The sequence below is a fragment of the Cololabis saira genome, chromosome 7 (assembly GCF_033807715.1).
Source record: "Cololabis saira isolate AMF1-May2022 chromosome 7, fColSai1.1, whole genome shotgun sequence".
Lineage (NCBI taxonomy): Eukaryota > Metazoa > Chordata > Actinopteri > Beloniformes > Belonidae > Cololabis > Cololabis saira.
In genome coordinates, this window is record NC_084593.1 from 8,491,134 (window position 1) to 8,511,639 (window position 20,506).

Sequence of the window (20,506 nt, forward strand, 5' to 3'; positions counted from 1 at the left end):
TTTAAAAAAAAAAAAAAAAAAAGATATCCAAGCTGCAGATATTTATGTTGTTAGATTAGATATTTACTACATGTACAGAACGATTTGAACTGTAAATGATGTACATGTTTGTACCTAAATAGATCCTTTCTTTTAACATGGCAGCAACTTTGCTGATTAAAACCGGACAGAACCAAGAGAAAATAACTGGTATTCTTCTTTGCATTTATTTTGTCTTAGTGTTGATTGTAATTCCGGTTAGAGCGCCCCGAGCGGTGGAAGAAAAATCCACAGAATAGCCACACCTTTGTATACACGAATCCAGCAAAAACCGTAAGTCGAGCGGCCGCCAATACTGCGGTGGCGGCTCCCTGCCAGGCTCTCTTAATGTATTTGTATCATCGGAAAACTCCTGTCCCTTCGCGTGCATTTGTTTTGATAGCGAATGAAGACGGGACGGACTTTCAAAACTACTTTTCTGTTTCACCAAGTGAACAGACGGAACGCAAAAAAAAAGATGTTAAACTGCTGGAAAGGAACTGGAATTTACCGGGATACCTTAAACAAGGAAGCCAGGGAGCGGTATATGGAGAAAATAATGATTATTAACGGTTTGGGTCCATATAAAATCCCTATCAAAGAGTGGAGCTCCGATGAGGATTTACTGCCGCAGTTTCTGCGCAACCCACGTCTAAGGCTACCTTGTTTAGGAGTGTTTGGCAGCTGCTTTGGTAAATGTTTGACTCGCCATGTGTTTCGATAAATTAGTATAATAGTACAACATACAGTACATGTTTTGTATCACTCTTACTTCTCTTTTCTTCTTTTTGACTGCTATATTATGCTGAAGAGGCTCCGAGGCGTGAGCAATATTTTTGTTTCCCTCGTGAGATTTATTTTTTTCCTCTGCAGCTACAAATAGAGTTAATATATTTTCCTCAACAAACTAGTTTTATCTGAAGATTGGGGTTATGTATGTATGTATTCTGTATCATCCGGAGCTGAGATAGTTCTGCCCTTCAATTAGAGACCTGTAATTGCGTTTTTTTTGGTCATCGGACGCCAGGCGATCAATAAAATATTCTTGGATACCTAAAATAAAAACAAAACATAAACAGATGTTGTTGTTGTTTTAAATCACGTAGCCTTTCCATAATGATTACATTTCGCGCTGCTAGCTTGCTAACGTCAGCACACCGTAACGTATGCTATATTACAGTGTTTAATCATACACTCCCTTATCTCCCTATTCCTCTATTCTTTCCTGCTTATCGCTCAAACAAATCATTATTTATAAATTAACATCAGCATTAATTTAAGATACCTTCATTAGATATGGGAGGCCACTGTCTAACATCATCAATCCAGCTATTCATGATGCTGTATAGAGCGTCAGGTTACAATTACAGCATCATGAATTGATTGACACCTGTCACCGCAGCAATGGCGCCGCCGCAAGATGGCGGCACACACAAACCGGTCGCCAGATTCGTGTATAAGTTGCATGGTTCAAAACCTATAAAAAAAGTAGCGGTTTAAAGTCCAGAAAATACGGTATATATGATACATCCCAAATAAAAGCAGCATCAAACATGCATTTTTAACAAAAATAAATGTCATTTTCACTCATTCCCACATCTAAAAGGAGTCTGACGGGGGAGTTTACACATATTCCTCCTCGCCAGGGTCTTTGACATGACATCAGACGCTAACTGAATGTTTCCCAGGTGCGACCGCCGTGCGCGAGGTGTTCGAGGAGACCGGCGTCCGCTCCGAGTTCAGGTCTCTGCTCAGCATCCGGCAGCAGCACAACCACCCCCGGCGCCTTCGGCATGTCGGACATGTACATCATCTGCCGGCTGAGCCCGCTCACCTACGACATCGACTTCTGCACGCAGGAGTGTCTGCGCTGCGAGTGGCTGGAGCTGCGCGAGCTGGCCCGGACCAGCAGCACCACGCCCATCACCTCGCGCATCGCCCGGCTGCTGCTGCACGGCCTGGAGCACGGCTTCGGGGACATCGACCTCGCCATGGAGGAGCTCCCGGCCGTCTACTCCGGGATGTTTTACCAGCTGTACCACAGACAGCCTCCCGTAACAACCAAACAATAGAGAGAGCGGGCAGATCTGCCTTTTAACGGATCATATTTAAGGTGTATTTATGGACTGCACTGTTACATTTGAAGGCACTTAAATCTGTGGGATATCCAGGGTTTTAACAATCGCTGCTGCTGATATACTTGGCCTTTTTCCATCATGTTTGGTGGCCAAGTTCAGAGAACACCTTTGTGTAACAATGAGCAGCTTTTAAAAAAAAAATGTTTTTTCTTTTTTTCTTTTTCAAAAGTTGACACAGTTTCAAAGAAACATTTGTGTCATGTTTTGCTCAAAATACCACAGGGATACAGTGCAAAAAGCTGCAATTTCATCCGAGGCTTTCCTGTTGTTTTCATAACAGCTGGTTTTTAGGGGCGGGGTTAGCCGCTCGACTCTACCGACTCTTTATGATTTTGCAGATTTGTCACCAATCATTTCCAGCCACAGTAAATGTAGCAATGCTTGAAGTTGGCGGGTGAAGATGGAGTTGGAGCGGCAGGACGGTCCCGCTCTGATCTGGGTCTGTGATGTCACAATACCCTCCAAATCTGAGCGGCTCACTGGACAAGGACTCGTCAGTCCAAGACCTCCCTAAACCAAGTGGCAGGGTGGTTTATGTTTGTGATGTCAAGAGTCTTTCACTTGCTAGTGCCTCCAAACACCCAAATAAATGTGCTGAAGCTCTGAAAATGTGATTCTTATCGTAATATGTCTTCTTTAAAGGTACTTCTGTGATAATTACAACAATTAGGGGACAATATCAGGCACAGTCTGATTAGCTAATGAGGTCAAAATCAGTTAAACTGAAGATAATTGTCATATATTTATATATTACTCTCCCTTTTTGCACAAATGTTGAAGTATAGATTTACAATCGTCATTTCCTGGAATGGAAGTTTTCTAAAATGCAACAAAAACCTAAATCTGTGACACTTTTTCAGTATTTTCTCTGACTGATTTAGTTTTAATCCATTAGCAACTGATAAGCAACTGATGCCGACGACACGTTTACAAAACATGTTGGAAGAGAAACAAAGAAAAAGAAAAAAGTTTACAGGCCGTTTAAAGGATAACTGAGCAAAGATCGGTTGTGGATCCGCACTTTCACTTCAAACTCCAATTGTTTGGGATACTAACGCTTGAATGGAGGGTGATGTAACTTGTCATTTAATCTCTGGTTGTGTTTCCGGCTTCTAAATATACTTTTATTTACATTTTGTTTGCATAGAAAACTAGTGAGTAAAGTTATAGTAAACATTTTGCTAATATTTGTTGTCTAAAGGGGTATATGCATTAACAAATGACAGATTTAAGTGATGTTTTTTTAACTTTTAGAAAACTTCCCAGGTTTTTTGAAAATAGGATCCGTACAAGGAAGTCAGGAAAATGAAAATGAGCTCAGGTCAGTCTGAAAATATTATTTTGAACTGATAGAAGTGGCGCCTTCGTCTTGCTTTTTGTGGTTTAGGGTCCTCTGGCTACAACAAAGAAATGGTTTTGTGTTTTCATCCACGCGAGGGCCAGCTGAGCAGGGGTTACTCGGTCGACGGTCGCTGGCCCTGAACGCGTCTCAGAGTAAATCTGAATATTCAGGTGAAACATATTCGGGTGAAAAATAAAACGTCACAGCTGCATCGGGCGATGTTGACTGAATGCCATCACCGCTGGCGTCACATCTCCTTTTTTTCCAGTAAGACATCAGTCACCTCCCGGTCGGATCCTCCGGATCTTACAACTTTGCAGACATGGGGAGAAAGAGAATGGCCTTCTGCCCCGGCGAGGTTTTGTTCCCGGGCTTGTACTGGCCAGTTCGCTTCAGCGCCACGTACATGTTGGGGTACTTCCTGGAGCGGTAGGTGTTGTAGTTGTTGCTCTCAAGCCTCTCGAAGAAGTAGCACTCCTCCGTCGCTCGTCTCTGAAGGGGGGGGGACACAGAAAGATGCAGCGTTTACTGAAGAGTCAGAAGATCGAGGTACCGGTCCGTCCCACGAAAACCACCTCGGTTTACAAAGCGGGAAAATGTAAGACAACTGGGAGAGGACTAATGTCAGTGACTACGTTTACATGCAGTCAAAATTTGGGTTATTGCTAATATTCCAGTTACTGAAACATTCGGAATATTCCGTTTACATGCGTGAGGAAACAGGGTTATCCCTGTACACGTGGTAATTAATCATTTGGGATATCTGGATCAAACCTGCGACGCGCGGAGAACATGATGACGCAATTAGCATCATTTCCGCTTCTTCTTCCTGTATCCAAATTTGATTTTGATTTGTTTTGATTTGTTTATTTGCACAACATAAAAAAACGGTACAAAAGTTGAAATGAACATAAAAGCATGAAAAATGTGCAGGTGAGAAAGGAAGCCCTAAATGGGCTTATTCAAAGTTCTCACCAAGAAAATACATTGTATTGAAATAATAGCAAGAACAAAAAAACAAAAAACAAAAAAACAGCGTTCCAAAAAGATGGATATAAACAGACAATTTCTCGGTGTGCACGTGCAGAAGTGAGTCCACATTAAGTGGAAGCACTTCTAGACGCTTGATCCATAAGGCTGGTCTTCAATCTCTGTTTAAAACTACTAATAGACAGTGAAGATTTTGCAATACGTATATGAGAATTCCAGAGTGAGGCACCTCTGTCTTTGATGGAGAACTGACTGCTATTGGTACGACTGAATGAAGAATGGAGATCCTCAAATTGTCTGGTATTATAGTTATGAATTTGTGAATTGGTCTTAAAAAAAATCTTTGAAAGTACTTGGAAGCCTATTTGCAAGATATGTGCATTTGTAAATGAAAGCACATGATTGGAGTATGTTAATATCATAGATTGATAATAAATTTAATTTTTTAAACAAAGGGGCAGATGGGGCCAAATAGGAGGCAGAAGTAGCTATTCTTACAAACTTATTTTGAGTAATGAGTAATTTGTGTAAATTTGATGAATATGTACTTGCCCAAACAATGTTGCCATAAATGAGATAAGGATAAATTAAACTGTAATAAAGAGTAACGAGACAAGCCTGATGGACCCAAACCTCTGATTCTTCTGATGATACCAAGGGATCTAGAGATTTTGTTAGTTACAGAATGTATATGCTCTTTCCAGGACAAATTCTCATCCACAAAGACACCTAGAAATTTGGTGGATGAAACCTGATTGATTGTTATACCACCAATAGAAATCTTAGCTTTTTGCGGACAATATTTTTTGTTTTTACTTGCAAATACAATAAAATTAGATTTGTTAACATTTAACGACAACTTATTTGCAAGGAACCATTTTGAAAGCATTGCTATACCAGAATTAGCTTGCTCAATAAGTGAATCAAAATTTCTGTGAGTTAGTATCAAATTGGTATCATCAGCAAATAAGATTGGTGTAAAGGATGAAGATACAGTAACCAGGTCATTTACATAAATGAGAAATAAAAGGGGTCCTAGTATTGATCCCTGAGGGACTCCACATGACATCTTAACAATTAAAAAAATTAATCTTAAAAAATCAAATCATCTTAAAATTCCAAACAAATGCTGCTTCGCGCAACTTTTCTCTCACCTTCTTGTAAATCTGTCTATCCCGGTACTTTCTACCGTCTACAAATGCAGAAATGTTCATATCCTTCATTACATTTATGAAGTGATTAATCTCCTCCTGGTCTTGTGTTTCTCCGTGTTTATAAGAACTTCCTGGACTCAAAAGACCAGGATTCCTTGTGAACAGAGCATGTGCAGAAAACAAATTCATGTTCCGTTTGATGGGGATATTCCGTTTGGCGTTTACATGACCCAATATTGGGGTTTTAAAAGGAGTAACGCAGGGGTCATATTCGGGTTTTTAAAAACCGAAATATGAGCAAATTCGGGTTATTCAAAGGGGTTATTGGTGTTTACATGGCCGTGCAAATTCAGGTTATTGCTAATATTCGGGTTTTAAAAGGGTCAGTGACTGCATGTAAACGCAGTCACTGATGACAACTGATTAGGTCTGTGTGTTAATACTTTCTTGAAAAGCCTAGAGACGGCAGCATCATTCAATCTGGATAAATTTAAGTGGGATTGGTTTCTTATTTTGTTGAGAGAAGGACGGCTGCAAGTCTGTGATTTTATGACTTTTAACAGCAACGTAAAACCAAACTTGGGAAGTTATCTCTGCTTTTAGTTTCCTGCTTGTCTCGGATGTTTCTCTAAAATGGGACCACCCCTGACCGGTTATAAGGTGTGTTTTGAATCAGTATTAAAGCCAAATAGATTTAGGGAAAAAGAAGACTTGAGTTAACAGAGCTGAAATAAAGAAGGAAGCTGATCGGCCTCGGGTGTCGTGTTGTTTGCCATCTCTTTCCTGGCCGTCCCTCTGTTGACTCGGCCATGAAGAAAACATTAGCTCGTGGGCGTCGGGCCACGATCGGGCCCTCGCTGGGCGTTCACTGCCGTGTGTGTCCAACAAGAGGCCTTTGTTTCTGCTTCTGTGTTCAGGTGACCGAGTGAGCAGCCGTGGAGTCTTTTACTTTCACTCGTAACAACCACGTGGATTCATTTGTTCCTCGAACACCAAACATCGTCTTTTAACCCTCGTGCTGTCTTCGGGTCAAAATGACCTAATTCTCCTATCCTTCCTTCCTTCCTTCCTTCCTTCCTTCCTTCCTTCCTTCCTTCCTTCCTTCCTTCCTTCCTTCCTTCCTTCCTTCCTTCCTTCCTTCCTTCCTTCCTTCCTTCCTTGTTTTCTCCCTTCCTTCCTTGTTTTCTCCCTTCCTTCGTTCCTTCATCCCTTCCTTCCTTTTCTTCCTTCCTTCCTTCCTTCCTTCCTTCCTTCCTTCCTTCCTTCCTTCCTTCCTTCCTTCCTTCCTTCCTTCCTTCCTTCCTTCCTTCCTTCCTTCCTTCCTTCCTTCCTTCCTTCCTTCCTTCCTTCCTTATTTTTTTCCCTTCCTTCCTTCTTCCCTTCCTCTTTTCTCCCTCCCTTCCTTCTTTCCTTGTTTTCTCCCTTCCTTCCTTCCTTCCTTCCTTCCTTCCTTCCTTCCTTCCTTCCTTCCTTCCTTCCTTCCTTCCTTCCTTCCTTCCTTCCTTCCTTCGTTCTTTCCTTCCTTCCTTCCTTCCTTCGTTCTTTCCTTCCTTCCTTCCTTCCTTCCTTCCTTCGTTCTTTCCTTCCTTCCTTCCTTCCTTCCTTCTTCCCTTCCTCTTTTCTCCCTTCCTTCTCCCTCCCTTCCTTCCTTCCTTCCTTCTTTCCTCCCTTCCTTCCATCCTCCCTTTCTTCTTTTCTCCCTTCCTTCCTTCTTTCCTTGTTTTCTCCCTTCCATCCTTCCTTCCTTCTTTCCTCCCTTCCTTCCTTTCTCCCTTCCTTCCTTCCTTCCTTCCTTCCTTCCTTCCTTCCTTCCTTCCTTCTTCCCTTCCTTCCTTCTTTCCTCCTGCTCTCTCCTTCCTTCCTTCCTTCCTTCCTTCCTTCCTTCCTTCTTTCCTCCCTTCCTTCCATCCTCCCTTTCTTCTTTTCTCCCTTCCTTCCTTCTTTCCTTGTTTTCTCCCTTCCATCCTTCCTTCCTTCTTTCCTCCCTTCCTTCTTTTCTCCCTTCCTTCCTTTCTCCCTTCCTTCCTTCCTTCCTTCCTTCCTTCCTTCCTTCCTTCCTTCCTTCCTTCCTTCCTTCCTTCCTTCCTTCCTTCCTTCCTTCCTTCCTTTTTCCCTTCCTTCCTTCTTTCCTCCTGCTCTCTCCTTCCTTCCTTCCTTCCTTCCTTCCTTCCTTCCTTCCTTCTTTTCTCCCTTCCTTCCTTCCTTCCTTCCTTCCTTCCTTCCTTCCTTCCTTCCTTCCTTCCTTCCTTCCTTCTTTTCTCCCTTCCTTCCTCTTTCCTTGTTTCCTTCCTTCCTTCCTTCCTTCCTTCCTTCCTTCTTTTCTCCCTTCCTTCCTTCTTTCCTTCCTTCCTTCCTTCCTTCTTTTCTCCCTTCCTTCCTTTCTCCCTTCCTTCCTTCCTTCCTTCCTTCCTTCCTTCCTTCCTTCCTTCCTTCCTTCATTTTTCCCTTCCTTCCTTCTTTCCTCCTGCTCTCTCCTTCCTTCCTTCCTTCCTTCCTTCCTTCTTTTCTCCCTTCCTTCCTTCCTTCCTTCCTTCCTTCCTTCCTTCCTTCTTTTCTCCCTTCCTTCCTTCCTTCCTTCCTTCCTTCCTTCCTTCCTTCTTTTCTCCCTTCCTTCCTTCTTTCCTTGTTTCCTTCCTTCCTTCCTTCCTTCCTTCCTTCCTTCCTTCCTTCCTTCCTTCCTTCCTTCCTTCCTTCCTTCCTTCCTTCCTTCTTTTCTCCCTTCCTTCCTTCTTTCCTTCCTTCCTTCCTTCCTTCTTTTCTCCCTTCCTTCCTTCCTTCCTTCCTTCCTTCCTTCCTTCTTTTCTCCCTTCCTTCCTTGTTTCCTTGTTTCCTTCCTTCCTTCCTTCCTTCCTTCCTTCCTTCCTTCCTTCCTTCCTTCCTTCCTTCCTTCCTTCCTTCCTTCCTTCCTTCCTTCCTTCTTTTCTCCCTTCCTTCCTTCTTTCCTTGTTTCCTTCCTTCCTTCCTTCCTTCCTTCCTTCCTTCCTTCCTTCCTTCCTTCCTTCCTTCCTTCCAGCACAAGGGTTAAGACTGCACGTTTGCCGGCGGAGGCTTTTTCATTTGCAGGTGAATCGTGTCTCAGCTTCTAGTATAGAAAGGTGGGATTGGTTACATTTATTCATAATATTTGCGGTTATTTAAGGGAATTTAAATGTTGAAGTCAAAGTTTTACAGCTCTAATCCATCGTACAGCTCCTAAATTGCTGCAAATAAACCAAACAGGATCTACATGTGAACCCTTAACCCTGAACTCGACTCCTCTTTCCTCTTTCCATCTGTTAACGTTGAGATTACGATGCTGCAGTTTCTTTTCCACACTCAATAAGTCATAACAGAGCAACATCTGATGACTCATTTCACTCCAGCCTCTCAATGGGAGGAGGAAATGCCGTCCGCTAATTGAACAAGACTTGGAAACCACCAAACCTCGTAAATCGGCGGCAGTCACACTTCCAGTAGCAGCTGAAACGGAGCAGCACTGGGGTCTAAATCACCAGCACGCTCTTGAGACCGAGCCGAACAGCGTTATAAGGAAATATGAAACAAGAATGGAAAGAAAGGTTTATTTTAACCCATCAGCGCCTCATACAACATATTAACTCAAGCTACATCAATAAATAAGATGTTTAAAATCTGCCTCTTCATGGGCCGACTGAGGGGGAATAAAGCTTTCTTAAATTCCTGCATCCCTCCTAACTAAGCTGTCAAAGATCAGACACCAGGCACAGGAAAAGCCCAAATTACGGCCCACCTTTCTGCATTACACCCTCATTTTTTGCAGGCTTGAGGATCCTCGTGGATACGACGGAGTATTAGGATCCAACTAAGACAAAAAAAATAATTGGAAATTATGAGCATAAAGTGATAATAATATGAGAATAAAGTCGTAATATTATGAGAATAAAGTCGTAAAATTATGAAAATAAAGTCATAATGTTGCGAGAATAAAGTCGTAATAGAATAAAGTCGTAATATTACGACTTTATTGTCAAAATATTACGACTTTATTCTCAAAATATTACGACTTTATTCTCAAAATATTACGACTTTATTCTCGTAATAGACTTTATTATCGTAATTTTACGACTTTATTCTCATATTATTATGACTTTATTCTCGTAATTTCCATTTTTTTTTTGTCTCATACCCCGTCCACACGTAGCCGGATATCTGCGGGTATCTGCTAAACCGGAGATATTTTCCTACGTTTGGACCTGTCATCCACATGAAAACGCAAATAAACGAAGGTTTAAAAAAACTCCGGGCAAAGTGAAGATTTTTGAAAACTCAGTTTATGTAGATGCGTGTAGACAGAGACAACCGGAGTTTTGCGTTTTCGAACGTCACATTATGCTCCAAAACAACAACAAATCTGCTCTGATGTGCGACCTTTGTTTACTACAGAACTACAGATGATCCAGCATCTGTTCTCCAAGCTATTTATTAAATAAATGGTCTCTGCTCTTGACCACCGCTTACTGCGTTACACCGACGCAGAGCCTATGCCGTAGGGTACGTGGCGACGCGCACCCTACGCCGTACCCTACGCCGTACGGCGTAGGGCTGCGACATCAGGCAGCCCTACGGCGTAGGGCTGCGTCGGTAACGGCGTCAGCTCCGTGGCGGATCTGGGGGGACTCGGGCTCGTTAAGCGAGAAGGAGACGCGCCTGCCGGGGAAGCTGCGCCTGCCGCGGAGGCGCAGCTTCCCCGGCAGGCGCAGATGATCTACAGGTTTAGAATGCCGAATGTGGTCGAAAACGCAGATCTTCGGTTATGTGTGGAAGGGGTTTTTTTTAAAAACGATGTAATGTGGATGCAAATTTTTTTATAAACGGAGGGGGGAAATATTCGGTTTTAAAAATACCCGGCTACGTGTGGACGGGGTCTTAGTTTGGCCCTAATACTCCGTTGTACGTGGATGTCAGTTTGGCAATGACTTGAATATTACATGAGAGAATCCATCAACGCTCTCTCTACCGTGACGACCGTGTGAGCACAACCACAACAGCTGTCGTTGCCTCGTTGATCTTTGCCGTTTGAATCAGCCTTCCTGTAGAAGTCACAACTAAAGAGAGCCGAGACTGATGGCTGAACTGATTAGATCTGGAAAGACGCCTCACTTGAGTTCAGATTAAGGTTGGAACCACTATAAAATGTGTAAATACAAAGGCTCATTCAGGTACTTTTAGTTAATTCTGTTTATTTATTTCAGAACAAGTGACAGAGATTTTAGCAGCATTTGGATTGGCTTTGGCGTGCGTCTGTCTATGAAGCATGATTGCTCCACTCATCACCTATCATTAGAATCCTGATATTACACAAAATAAAAGTTGAATGCTAGTATTTTACTTTTATAAAGTAGAAAATACAACATATAATTAAAGCTGCAAGCAGCGATGAACGGGCCCTCGCCCGTGCAATTTTCATCCATAAAGATCAAGGACTCAAAACTAAGTCCTATGACACCACCCATGACTCTTTATGTCAAATCATTCAAAAAATATGGCAGAAAATTGGAACTATCAAATATCGACTAATCAGAAGAAGGGGCGGGGCTAATTTGCACCATTTATGGTCAAGGACTCAAAACCGAGTCCAATGACACCACCCACGACTCTTTATGTCAAACCATTCAAAAGTTATGGCAGAAACGCACACACAGATCTCAGGCTATTTTAAAGTTATTTGGTGAAACAGAAGTAGTGGGTTAAACGTGGAGACCCAGATCAAAGCCACTCACCGCTCCAAACAGCCGTCCGTCTCTGTTCATGGCCAGATATCTGTTTGCACCAACTCCTTTGATGACCACCTCTCCCACTGCAGTCGCCTGGAGCTGCAGCTTTACTGGTGACAGAGATAAAAACCCGGTTACATTCAGTGTACAGAAGCCATCTGTATTTTGACTGGAGACTGTTTAACTCCAGGGGAATAATGAGTCCTGTGTTTAGTAAATCTGCCTCTTGAAAAAATAGAAAAACATAAATATCATAGTATCACTGGCATCCTCTTAAAATTCTGTTCAGTCGTTACTTTGGATGTCAGACATCCTGAACAGGACGGATGTATGTATGTATGTATGTATGTATGGATGTATGTATGTATGTATGTATGTATGGATGTATGGATGGATGGATGGATGTATGGATGGATGGATGGATGGATGGATGGATGGATGGATGGATAGATGATTTTTTGTCAATACATGAACAATGCAACATTTATTCAGTGAACTGTTTTCAGTTTGGTTAAAAGGTGCGACTTCAACAGTCAGTGTCAACAGTCACAGCTTCTGCTGATGATATTTAAATGATATCTTAAAGGAGACCTATTCTGGCACCTAATCCCTATTTTAAACAGGCCTTGAATGTCTTAAAAACAAGCTTTTGATTGTTTTTGCTAAATAAATTAGAAATTCAGCTGAGCCATGTGAGCCATCTGAGCCATGTCTTTTTCTTCCCATTCTCTAACCTCATTATCTATGCAGGATTCTGAGTGGGCGGGGCTATGATAATGAGGCTCTGTGCCGATTGGCTGCCTGAATGACGCGATACACCGCTACGGAAAAATGGCAGAAGCTCCGGCCGGTGGAGTTACACCGTGTCCCAACTGCATGCGATAAGAGCGAGCGTCAGCGACAAAATCAATTCCATTGCTTTATTTTCTATTGGACTGTCCTAACTGGCTGCAGCGACGCAGCACTGCGCGCCGTTTTGAGCTGAACATTTGTCGGACGCCCTGCTTCTATTTTCTTCCTGTCGCTCGCGTTGAAAGCCGGTTGAAAGCGCTGTAGGAAACAGTCATGATGAGGAACGGCTGATCCAGTTAGTTGAAATGAGAAGTTATCTCTATGATTCCTCCTCATTTCACTACAAAAACCTCAATAAAGTGGCAGCTGCTGGAGGGAGATGGACAGAGAGGGTCTGATGTCACGCAGTGCTACGCGATAGTCGGACGCTCACATGCAGTTACACAGTGTTTAGTTGTGGGCGTGGTTTGCATTTTGGTTACGTAACGAAAATGCGCATAATCTTATTGGCTCGTAGATCCACATCACACTGGACGGCTCATCCGGGCGGCTGTACAGACACTGCAGAATTTGGTTGTTTTCCTCCTTCTCTGAGTTGGCAGGCTGAGGGGAGACCACTTTATATATGTTAAAGCAAGAAAAAACCTGTTTTTCAGAATAGGTCCCCTTTAATATTTTAAAGAGTTACTGTAGCCGCTGCTTTAAGAATTAAGTTACAGCGGAGACCATTTGTAAATGTCATTTATTTGTAAATGTCAGCCTTCAAGACATCAGACATCAGGCTGCTTGTAAAAACAAACCAAGGTCCAGTAGTAAATCTCACATGTACTTTTACTTTGAAAGGTACGAACCTGTCAGTTACTTTAACTCGTTAATAGACATCCCCTCCTGCATTTAAGGCCTGCAGACTATGCAAGTAGCCAGAGCCGGATTAAATAAATGGACTAAACTAGGCAGACTGTGATTTTTGGGCCCCCCTCCATCGATGTTATTTATGAAATCTTAAACTTACCAAAGTTACTAATAAAAGTTAATTCACATTTTACATAGCATAGTCATAGTCAAGTTGGTTCTTTGTATTCCAAAATAAGTCATGTGTTGTATATTAAACAGTCTATCAGACTATTTTTAGATTTTTATTATTTATACGTTATTACAACGCTCTATTAAATGCTATTAAATTATCCTTATCTTATCGATTGTGAGCATTTTGCAGAAAATCTTAATTAAATGTGTTGATTAAATTAAATAGTTAAATAAGAAGTCAAATCTACAAAGACCAATAAAATTTGCAGTAAGACAAAGTGTGCTGTAATATGTATGTCTGTATGTGTATATGTATGTATGTGTATGCGTATGCAGAGCCGTGTGGGAGATTTGCAAGGCCATGTGTGAAATGGCTAGGGGGGCCCCTCGCGCGCTCGCTACGCTCACGCGCGCTAAATTTTTGGGGTTTTTTGGGTTTTTTCGGGTCGGATCGGGTGTCCATATGCGCAATTTTAACTCTCCAATTAGCAAAATACTGGATACCTTCCCGTGCCTCATCATCATCTGGGCTTGCCTCGACGTGGGGCCCCACGGCTGCTTGAGACCCAGTCAGATCGGTGATTTTTGTAACAAATTTATCAAACGAGCCTTTCAGAGAGGCATTAAACTCTTCCATTTTCTTTGGTTTTTTTCTTTTTTCATCCCCTGATGGAAATTTCCTGAATCTGTCTCATTCTCTCGACATTGTGTGACAGTTTGTTCCAACTCCACCGTCTGGATCAGAGCAGCTTGTGTCTGCGCTTGGTCTGATCAGTTGTATTGAACAACAGACACGCGTCATCATTGCACATATATTTATTGATATGCACAGACTAGTACATATTTAGGTCTGTAATGGAACGTGACTGTTGATATTTATAAGGGAAAAAACTAAAAAAAAAACGAAAAAAAAAAATAAAATTGGGGAAAAAAAAAAAAACGGCCCATAGCGCCAGGCCCCTTGGGGCGCGAGGCCCCTTGGGGCGCGAGGCCCCGTGGGGCGTGAGGCCCCGTGGGGCGCGAGGCCCCGTGAGGTTGCACGGTTCGCACATCCCTTGCGGCGGCGCTGTGCGTATGTATGCGTATATATGTATACTAAATATAGTAATAATGCACATACCGTATATATATGCCTTAGGTTTTTACCGGCCTGTTATCAACCATTAATATGTGTGCAGACAAAAAAAAAAAAAAAGAAAATTATTTATTTATTTATTTTTTTTTGTCCCTCTGTCTGGGCCCCCCACTGTCAATCGGGCCCTAGGCACATGCCTAGTTTGCCTTTGCGTTAATCCGGCTCTGCAAGTAGCAACTTTAAACCATTCCTACTGTAATCCCCTTTAAGACATCGAGGCATCAAGGATACAAAGTGATGCGGTGTTTCAGGTTTAATTATTTGGGTCAGGACAGCCCGTACCCTCTTCCTCCTCCTCTGTCATGCCTTGGTAATGTGCGGTTTGATCTTGCTGGAAGTTTTGTGAGAGTGAGGGTCAATGTGTCCTCTTCACCAGCCCAGACAGTTCGACCTAACAGACCTGAGACTGATTCTGTGGACAGACGAGGACAGAGGACACTGAGTGATGGGGTGTGTTGCTTGATAACGCAGCAGCGTCTCTGTAGCGTGGAGTGGTGTACCTAAGTGTGTGGTGGTTATCAGAGGTGGGTAGTAACGAGTTACATTTACTCTGTTACATTTACTTGAGTAAGTTTTGGGAAATTTTGTACTTTTAGGAGTAGTTTTGAATCACTATACTTTTTACTTTTACTTGAGTAGATTTGTGAAGAAGAAACTGTTCCTCTTACTCCGCTACATTAGGCTACGTTGAGCTCGTTACTTTTCTTTTATCCCTTTTATCCCTTTTATCCGCGTACGCGTCAATCTCATGACATCACTGGGTGAATCTTTGGGAAAAATGTTTGTTTTTGCATGTTTTGTCACATTTACACAGACTCAAACACACAGAGTTTCTATGAGTTCATGTTTGTTCTAGTTCAACAAGATTTAGCAAATCCTGGTTCTTGGTCATTCTATGAATGAACTTTCTAATCTGCAATGCATTATTTGAATATCAGTAAAGTTACAACGGACTTGTCGGTCGATTGGAAAAAAAACACGTCCCATTCTGTCCCCATGGTTGCCATAGCAGCACATTATCATATAGTTTAAGTGTTTATGCACAACTAAGTGATTTGGATATAGGGTTTTCCCTCAGGTGAGAATTCCCATCGCAAGATGTTGATTCATTGCGGACCTCTCGTCAAAAGGGTTGATTTTTGTTAAATACCAGCAGGACCATCAGTCTATAAACTTCCTCCTCATTAAATTTGCCAAACAAAGTCAGTGTTTAAAAGACATGATCGACTTATGAGATGATTTTATTATCCTTCTTATTATTGATAGAGGAGGGAATGAAGGATATTTGGATGGATGGATGGAGGGAGGGAGGGATGGATGGATGGATGGATGGATGGATGGATGGATGGATGGATGGATGGATGGATGGATGGATGGATGGATGGATGGATGGATGGATGGATGGATGGATGGATGGATGGATGGATGGATGGAGGGAGGGAGGGAGGGAGGGAGGGAGGGAGGGATGGATGGATGGATGGATGGATGGATGGATGGATGGATGGATGGATGGATGGAATTGATCACAATTCACCTGATTGGAGTTGCTGCTGATGAACCAGAGACTGAAAGGCAGACGGAAAATTACTGAGGCTGCCAGTTTTCAAAATAATTGCTGATTCTATAATCTGCCCTCGGCAGAGCGGTCTTGGGCCGACCGCTCCTGGTCACAATCTTCCTGGTGGAATGTAAACAAGATGACTCTGCCTCCCACTAACCCTCCCCTCTCCCACGAACACCTGCGGATCCCTGTTGCGGAACTGTACCGAGCCGCCTGATAACATCAAGGACATTGGCTGAGAGCAGATCTGGGCGGAGGTTCACGGACGGACTCATCGCTTCACAGACACTTACTGATAAGCACACACAATTCCCTCAATTCAAACGCCTTCCTCGGCTCCCCCCTCTTATCAGCCCCCCCCCAGCAGTCTCCGGGTTCGAGCGCCAGTCGGCGATCACTTGGATGTACTGTGTACACACCCACATGCAAGTCTCGTGATGTCTGTTGTTCTGTGTGCTGCTGAGGTATTGTATGATATTCAGTGTGAAGGTGTATTTTTTTTCTCCTCCCCCCCCTACCCCAGTGTTACCCTTTGGAAAACAGGCGCACAATACCATTGTGTCGCCGCCGGTGTATTCGAAGTCAAAAACAGTTTTCTAAGGTGACCTAATAAACCTGATTCTGATTCTGATGGATGGATGGATGGATGGATGGATGGATGGATGGATGGATGGATGGATGGATGGATGGATGGATGGATGGATTTTTGTCAATACATGAGCAATGCAATGTTTATTCAGTGAACTGTTTTCAGTTTGGTTAAAAGGGTGCGACTTCAACAATCAGATGATACTTTAATGCGGTTCAGCGCGACTGGATCTGGGATACGACCACAAAAGCAATCAGTGAAGGATTTCACCTTAATCTGAAACTTTGAGTGTAACCTGCTCCCCGGCAGGTTGTGACCTCAGCTGAGGTTACCACGGCGATTCAGACATTTTAAAACAGAGCCACATTCCTGACATTCGTGGCTTGGACCTCTCAAAGCCTGAGCGAACCCCGCTGAGCCAGTTCCTGGGAAGCCAACGGAAAGGAAGTCAGGGGCACCTTAAACTAAATTAGAGGATATGTCCCAAATTATTCCACACAAGAGCTTTCAATAGACACACATCTGTCTCCGGTTAACACATGCCACGATGATTCACGACGGAGATCAGAGAGGCGGTCCAACCCCGCATTAAACTGTGTAATTGCTCTGAGTGAACCGTGGGAGGTTTGAAGTCGTCCAAGTAAATTATGCCTGGCAGGAAAACTGAACCCTGCCACCGGTCCAGGTCCTCTGACCTTTGCCGGGGTCAACATGCAGGTCTGTGTGACATCAGAGACACAAACAAACATCTCTCTCTGGAGTTATCCCTCAACACACCGAGTCACATGTTCAGGGACATCTCCCGCTCCAACTGGCAGGTTATGTGCATAAAAGCTGGCAGATCTACCAGAGCCTCAACAAAAGGACCATTCAAGCAGCTCGGCTCAAGTCTCAGGAACTATTTGGCTAATGGATTGATGATTAATACCGATTCCCGTTTAATGGTTCACTAAGGAATCGTCCCTTAGAGCGGTGGTTCCCAACCTTTTCTCCTTGTTTCCCCCCTACTTGTGTCTAAGATCAGCCGGCCCCCCGACCCGTACGTACTAGCACCAAAATAGTCTTTAATTGAAAAAATGAACATTAATTATGTTTTTTTGATACATTTCTCTTTGGTTTACTCTCTATTCATATGACTTTGTTTTTCTCCAATGTCACCAATGTATAAAATACGCATAAAAGGATATACAAGGACATAAAAATATTTCTGAAAAATGTCTCTTTTAATATGAGACCAACATTTTTTTTTACATTTTTCCTTTAACAAACTGTCGGAGTAGATTAAATGTTGAGTAATGATATAATAATAAGGAATTAAATCATTTCCTGTGTTTGTCACCAGTGTAAAAAAAACACAAAATATATTCAAGACATTCATAAATTATTCCTAACAATGTCTTATGAATGACTCATTCACAAATATAAATTTTACAACTGCATATCCTCAAAGCAGACAAAGTTGTGCGCCCCCCCCCCAGAGATCTCAGGCCCCAGGGGGGGAGACACTGCCTTAGAGAACCAGAATTGGTTTGGAAAATGCCATTTTGAGAAATAAATAAAAGCAGCCCTCTCCTTGCACCCCTCCTTGGGTCATTCCTCTGGTCACATGTCACTCTTCATCCTCGGCCACGCTGCCAGGCATTTGTTTTTCCCGGGATGAAAAACGTTACTTTGTTCCCTCCCCTCCTACGCTGACGAAAGTCAAGGACACACACTTGAAAGTAATCAGTGACGCAGAGGCTGATTGGCCAGGAAGGTTTCCCGGTTGTTGATTTCAGCTGTTTCTCGTAAGTCGTAACTTAAGAACTTAGAAAACTAATCTGACTCTCTAAATATCGACTTGTGGCACAGATCATTAATACGACCCCGTGGAACATTTCTAATCCCACTACTGGACATATTAAATCAGGGGTGTTATTAACAGAGGTGTCAAGTAACGAAGTACAAATACTTCGTTACCTTACTTAAGTAGAAATTTTGGTTATCTATACTTCACTGGAGTGATTATTTTTCAGACGACTTTTTACTTTTACTCATTACATTTTCACGCAATTATCTGTACTTTTTACTCCTTACATTTTAAAAACAGCCTCGTTACTCTATTTCATTTCGGCCTTTAAAAAGAAACTATCCAGTTAAATTGCTCCATCCGGATAGAGTGAATGTGGTTGTGGTTGTTTCAGATGTTCTTGTCCAGTTTTGTTCTTACATCCGTTCCCTCAGATTCCTGCAACTAAACTTGGATGTACATTCTAATAAAGGTTAGGATAAATGATAACATGCCTCTGAAGTTTGACTTTTTGCACCATTACAATACTTATAGGCAACTAGTCATCATATCTCCTGCTCTCTGAAACACATGTTAATGCTCAATAGTACACATATATGGTTCTTTAATATATTTACATTATACTAAGATACATTCATTTTCAATGGCTTTTGTCCTTAATGGCTTTTTTCCCCTTACATTACTTTTACTTTTATACTTTAAGAAGTTTTGAAACCAGTACTTTTATACTTTTACTTGAGTAAAAAACTTGAGTTGATACTTCAACTTCTACAGGAGTATTTTTAAACTCTAGTATCTATACTTCTACCTGAGTAATGAATGTGAATACTGAAGACACCTCTGGTTGTTAAGAACATGAAAGAGGGACGTTCCTGTCCTAATCAGAGTTGGCCTGAGCTTCATGTTGTGGTGTGTTTGTGTGACGCCGACGGCCGAGCAGGCAGCGTGACGGCTGTGACTCAGCATGGCAAACACTTTTACTGAAAACATTCAAAACATTTCCTCACAGCCCCCGCTGGTGAAGAAAACCTGAGGTGCACTCCTGTAGGACAGCGGCTTATTACACTTTCCAGAAGTTTGACCGGCACACATTCTCGTCCCTGCGTTGAGAAGTGGAGAACGGACTTCAGCAAATTGGAAAAATCCCATCGGTCCTTCCATGATATTTTTAGTTTCACTCTTACTTCCACGTTGCACATTGAGAAATAGGAGCGTGAGGAGACTTTTTCTATGCTGTCAAAAGCAAGGAGGAAGATGGCTGGAAGTACTTACTGTGGGGGTCGTTTTTCTCCCGGATCCCGTCCACTCCCCCGTCAGACCTTATCCTCAGGAAGAAGCCTCCGTTTTTACAGTACAGCCTCTTAGGGTCCTTGAAGTTCCCGGGAGGGAAGCTGCTGCTGCCGCCGTCCTCGGTGGCAGCGGGAAATGTGGTGATCCCTCCCGTGGCCATCTCCTCCTCTTACCCTGCTTCCTGGCAACTGCTTCGTCTCCTTCTTGAGAAGTGCAGGAGTCCAAACTCCCACGTTCCCTCTGGCCAACCCCCTCCTCTGCAGGTTCCACTTAACCCCAGAGGTCGGTCTGCTCAAGCAGCTCCCCCCCTTAAGGGCAGCAAGTGCCCTCCTGATCCTGAAGATCTGAGGTACAAAAACTCCTGCAGGATCCTGACCAGCAGCGGGAGCACAAATCCACCATCTGCAGCTGGTTATGTTGCCGTCTAATGAGCTGGCAGCGGCTTTTGTCGGAGTGATCTGTGCACGCTGGTGGAGAGGAGGGAGACTCCAGGTTTTCCCGCCGTATCCCCACTCTTTTTGCAGCGTTTAAAGCAGGGGCAGCTGGCTTAGATCTATGTGGAAGAAGGCTTTCCCCTTTGGGCCTCAGCTCGCATGCGCCCTAGAAAGCAGCAGCCACACTGCAGCACACATGCTCACGCCCACCAGCGCCGGCCAACTTACCCAACCAACCCGGCGGAGGTTAGGAAAAGGAGAGGAGGGCAGGGGAGGGGGGACGTGAAGCACGGATTCAGTCTTTGAGGCCTCCGAGAGATCCATCAGGGGCAGCGGACATGTGAACAGAGCCGGGATTTGCGTTCACTGAGTCCAGAGAAAGGAAAGAGACATGAAAAACTCAAAAACAACCACCTTGGGACGAAAAAAAGCATGCAGAAATGATGTAAACTGCTATTCCCAGCTTCCTCAGAAGCAGTGTAAGGGGAGAAATCAGTGAGCTGTGCAGGATTTGGT

The 20,506-nt window shown here is 43.1% G+C and overlaps 2 protein-coding genes across 2 annotated transcripts in view; one reads left to right on the forward strand and one right to left on the reverse strand.

The window, feature by feature from the left end:
* The window catches only part of nudt6 (nudix (nucleoside diphosphate linked moiety X)-type motif 6), a 17,607-nt gene extending 15,498 nt beyond the window's left edge, over positions 1-2,109 (forward strand). Inside the window, 2 exon segments of the mRNA XM_061726490.1 lie at positions 1,685-1,795; positions 1,797-2,109. Coding sequence (XP_061582474.1) covers positions 1,685-1,795; positions 1,797-2,090 — 405 coding nt within the window. The 3' untranslated portion in view covers positions 2,091-2,109.
* Positions 2,110-3,456: 1,347 nt separating this feature from the next.
* fgf2 (fibroblast growth factor 2) lies at positions 3,457-20,134 on the reverse strand. Its single transcript, XM_061726125.1, has 3 exons — positions 19,539-20,134; positions 11,381-11,484; positions 3,457-3,990 (listed from the first exon to the last, which is right to left on the reverse strand). The coding sequence occupies exons 1-3, from the start codon at positions 19,714-19,716 to the stop codon at positions 3,805-3,807; spliced, it is 468 nt and encodes a 155-aa protein (XP_061582109.1). The 5' UTR covers positions 19,717-20,134; the 3' UTR covers positions 3,457-3,804.
* Positions 20,135-20,506: the final 372 nt, after the last annotated feature.

Excerpts from the sequence above, each read along its gene's own strand:
- fgf2 (XM_061726125.1), bottom strand. The coding sequence starts at position 19,716 with ATGGCCACGGGAGGGATCACCACATTTCCCGCTGCCACCGAGGACGGC. Across the intron at positions 11,485-19,538 it reads GGAGAAAAACGACCCCCACA|TAAAGCTGCAGCTCCAGGCG; the intron begins GTAAGTACTTCC and ends CTCTGTCACCAG. Across the intron at positions 3,991-11,380 it reads ACGGACGGCTGTTTGGAGCG|AGACGAGCGACGGAGGAGTG; the intron begins GTGAGTGGCTTT and ends CCCCCCCTTCAG.